We start from the raw sequence: 4094 nt of genomic DNA on the forward strand, positions 1-4094 counted from the left end.
CCAGCACCCGCCCTGCCTGCGCCCCGCCCCCACCGTCCCAGACCCGGCGAGGGGCAGTGGGTTCTGTGTGGGCGGGGCTGGAGTGGCCGGGGCTCGTGCCAGGACCCATGTGTTTGAACACCTCAGTTACGTCCCTGCTGGGGGTGGTCTTGGAGCTGCCAGCTGGAGGGGGAGAGGGCAGTGTCCAGGACACACTGTGGGAGATGAGCCCAACACCGCTGCTCCGTCAGGCTTGCTGAGGCTTCATGGGCTGGGGCGGGGCTGGAAGGAACTCAGCCCCTCAAATATCCCCCATTCCAGGACCCTGGCGAAGGCCCTGACCATTCCAACTCAATCCTCAGCTCCAGGCTCCTGCGCCAGACCAGCCCGCCCCCCGTTCCTGCCTCCTGCACTTGGCAGGAGGTTGAAAGCAGCCTTCTCCAGGTTCACCCTCAAAGATGCAAGCAAACCAAAACAAAGCGGGTGTTTAATAGAAAAAATAAACTATGGCAAGATGTGGCATTTGGCTACCATGCCCTTGTCCCAGCTTTGCAGCCCCCTCCCCGGCCTTGCTTTGTTGGGCTCCCCCCACGCCCACCTGGTACAGCTCCCACCGCCTGACTCAGGAGAAGGTCGGCACAGCTTTCAGGGAAGGGGTCAGCCCAGGCAGTGCCAGGAGCAGCCAGAGGCTCTGCCTTCACGACCTTCAGGTGCCCCAGCCCCCGCCGCTCCAGGCGAGACCACAGAGGGGGAGCTGCGCCTTTCTCAGGCTCTGTGTCCCTCAAAGGAAAACTGCGGGGCCTCCTCTCCAGGAGGCGCTCCCCACTGCCACCCGAAGTCTCAGGCCCAGTCCGTCTCTTGCAGGGGCTCCTCCAGCTGCCCCCCAGGTCACCCTAGGCTCCTCCGGGCAGGAAGCCTTCGCCCTGTGCCCTCAGCAGCTTCACTGAGTTGGGGGGCCAGCCGAGGGTCCCAGGACGCGGGGCAGGGAGGTGGAGGGCGGCTGGGGCAGAGGGTACAGCTGGGCGGCCTCACACTGTGCCGAGGCTGGGCTGCGAGGCTGAGGCTGAGGTGCCTCACAGTCCTGCCAGTTTAGCACAGAGCTTTCTTTACCTGCGGGGACACACACAGACACACAAATGAGGCTGCAGGACTGGTCATCAGCCCCTCACCCCAACCGAGTCGCACAGCTCTCCGTGTACCCAAGTACATCTCCGCTTCCAGAAATGGCCTGTGGCCCTGGGGAGCAGAGGACGTGCTGAGGAGGGCCCCGGCTCTGCCCGGTGACCTGGCTCAGACAGCGGTACCCCAGCCCCAGCCCCAGGCCCTCAGAGCTCCTCACAGCAAGGGCAGTAGAGCAGCTGCATGACCCGGAAGCAGTTGTCCAGCAGCGCTTTGGGCCGCACCAGCTTCAGGCTTCCTGGTGCACTCAGGAGGTTCAACACTGCTTCCACCTGGGGGCTGACCTCCACGCCCTGGAAGGGAGGAAACCTTTAGGACCACAGATGCCACCCTCAGCCTGTGCAGAGATCCCAGGAGAGCTGGCGGGGGTGAGGGCGGGGTGGGCAAACTCATCCTGCCTGGAAAGAGGTGACCAGAACACCCGAGAGTAACTTCTCTCCTTCCTGTGGGCGCCATTTTTCCTGGGAGGGGCTCCCTCAATGCCCGTCACTCGAGCACAACACACAGAGACTTCTCTGTTTCCTCCTGGGGGTGGCCAGACCGGGAGGAAGTGGGGGCATCCTCGCTGCTCCAGCGCAGGCCTGGCCGCCCCTGCATGAGGAGTCCCCGTCCCAGGGACACTACCCTTCAGGTGCAGAGACCCACACCCACTCCAGGAAGACGAAGCAGGACCCGCAGGAGGGTCGGTCTTATTGTGAGGCCAAGGCAGGCCAACAGGGCTGGGTCTCCAGCTCCAAGCAGGTGGGCTCCTCTGAACCGCACTTACTCTAAGGGGCCCAGTGTGGGGGGCACGGGCACCGTGCTCAGGATGGAGCAGGGCCCGGAGCCGCAGGAGCAGACACGGAGCAGGGGGGCTGTGGGGCCTGAGCTGGGCAAGGCCCTTCCTCAGAGTGATGTGTGCTGGGTGGAGTTGTGTGCTCCTCTGCCCCACGTCCCCCTAAAAAAGCTGTGAAAAGGTGAAAAGTGTTGGTCGCTCAGTCTTGTCCAACTCTTTGCAACACCTTGAATTGTAGCCCGCCAGTATCCTCTGTCCATGGGATTCTCCAGGCAAGAATCCTGGAGTGGGTTGCCATACCCTTCTCCAGGGGATCTTCCCAACCCAGGGGTCGAAGCCGGGTCTCCCGCTTTAAAGGCAGATTCTTTACCACTGAGCCACAAGGGAAGCTGAACCAAGTCCTTATCCCTGGAGCCTGTGAATGTGAGGAAACAGGGTCTTTGCAGGTGTAAAGTCAGGGACCTCCAGATGACCTTTATATCAGTTTATATCAGTCTGGGTTTAGGTGGGCCCTAAATCCAATGACTGGAGACAGGAAAAAGGACATGGGACACAGAGGGAAAGGCTGTGTGAAGACAGGCAGAGGCTGCAGTGACATGCCACAAGCCCAGAACCAGAACCACCAGCTCCAGAAGCTGGAAGAGCTGGGAAGGAGCGTCCTTGGGAGCCTTTGGGGGAGCGTGGCCCTGATGCCCCCATGATCTCAGACTTCTGCTCTCCAGAACCGTGACAATAATTTTTGTTGTTTTAAGCCACTGTGTGTGCTAAATTGCCTCAGTGGCATCCGACCCTGTGCGACCCCATGGACTGTAGCCCTCCAGTATCTCTGTCCATGGGACTCTCCAGGCAAGAACACTGGAGTAGGTTTCAATGCCCTCCTCTAGGGGATCTTCCTGACTCAGGGATCAAACCCACGTCTCTTATGTCTCCTGCATTGGTAGTCAGGTTCTTTACCAGAAGTGCCACCTGGGAAGCCCCAAGCGACTGGCAGAGGGGAGGCGCAGGCTCGGATTTAAGTGGTCAGTTAGTAGTGATCTGTGACGGCAGTCCCAGAAAGCTAACATACAAAGGCTTAGAGAGAGGTGAGAGGAGAGCCAAGGGCCTCACCCTGGGAGGACCCACTGCCCCAGAGACACAGGTCACCTGTGAGGGGCCCTCGGCCACCACCACTGAGAAAGGAGAGATTAAAAGCTGGCTCACCGTGAACAGCTCAGGTGGGCAGGACCTCAGCCTACCCATGTCTCCTTCCCAGTCCCCAGAGCAGCTCCCTGGAGCTCCAGGAGCCAGAGACACTCCCGAGGAAAACTGAGAATGAACCACAGTCCATTCCCCAGGTCAGCCCCCACCTACCCTGCCCACAGGCACAAGAGAGCCACCAAGGACACGGCCTAGCCTCCTGGCCTCTGCCGGAAAACAGAGCCTCCACAAAGTTCCAGGCAGCTGCAAAAGCAGGCGCTGGCCCCGCGCCCTGGGGTCGGCAGGAGCTCACAGTCGGCGCCCTGTCGGCTGTTCCTGCTGGGCAGCAGCTGGGGGCCTGGCAAGTGTTTACCGGGGTCCTAAGGAGGGCAAGTGGGGGTGTGGGGAGGGGGTCCCACGGCACACACACAGCCTGCACAAACACAGTGGTCTTGTCACCTTACTCCTCAGGCTTTTTGGAAGACATATACCCCAGGCCTCAGACCAACACTGCTGAACAGGCAGCAGTCACGGACCTCTGTTATTATCGTTATTAACTAGCCTGTTTATATTAGGGTTCACTCTTTCTGCTGTACATTAGTGGGCTCTGACAAGTGCAATTACAGCATCACGCAGAAGATTTCCATCACCCTAAGCCCCTGGGCTCCACCCACTTATCCTTCTGCCTTTCCCTTGTTCCTTAGATGTGGAAACAGTGAGTGGGGTCAATGACTCACCCAGGTTTGCAGAGCCTAAGAGGGTCTCAGTTGCATCACTTGCCCCCCAAAGCCCAGCCAATCACCCTGACCCCCACTTCTCCCACACCCTCCAGGACAAGCCAGAACTTTCCACACGTTTACCTCCTCCTTTGATCGCTTCTGGCCATGCACACACATAGGCACACACACACACACACACACACACACCCTGCCTGCCGCACCCACACAATGCTCACCTGCAGGCACACACACACACGCACGCGCCA

General features: G+C 60.0%; 1 protein-coding gene across 5 annotated transcripts in view; it reads right to left on the minus strand.

Moving 5' to 3' along the window:
- Nucleotides 1-446: 446 nt before the first annotated feature.
- Nucleotides 447-4094, minus strand: part of IL34 (interleukin 34) — a 60909-nt gene continuing 57261 nt past the window's right edge. For all 5 annotated transcript variants that reach the window (XM_010850715.1, XM_010850719.1, XM_010850717.1 and 2 more), the window contains 2 exons: nt 1319-1451; nt 447-1089 (listed from right to left, as the gene is read on the minus strand). In XM_010850715.1, the coding sequence (XP_010849017.1) occupies nt 920-1089; nt 1319-1451 (303 nt within the window). In that variant the 3' untranslated portion in view covers nt 447-919. The remainder of the gene's footprint in view (nt 1090-1318; nt 1452-4094) is intronic.

Source organism: Bison bison, unplaced genomic scaffold, assembly GCF_000754665.1.
Source record: "Bison bison bison isolate TAMUID 2011002044 unplaced genomic scaffold, Bison_UMD1.0 scf7180017864295, whole genome shotgun sequence".
Classification (NCBI taxonomy): Eukaryota; Metazoa; Chordata; class Mammalia; order Artiodactyla; family Bovidae; genus Bison; species Bison bison.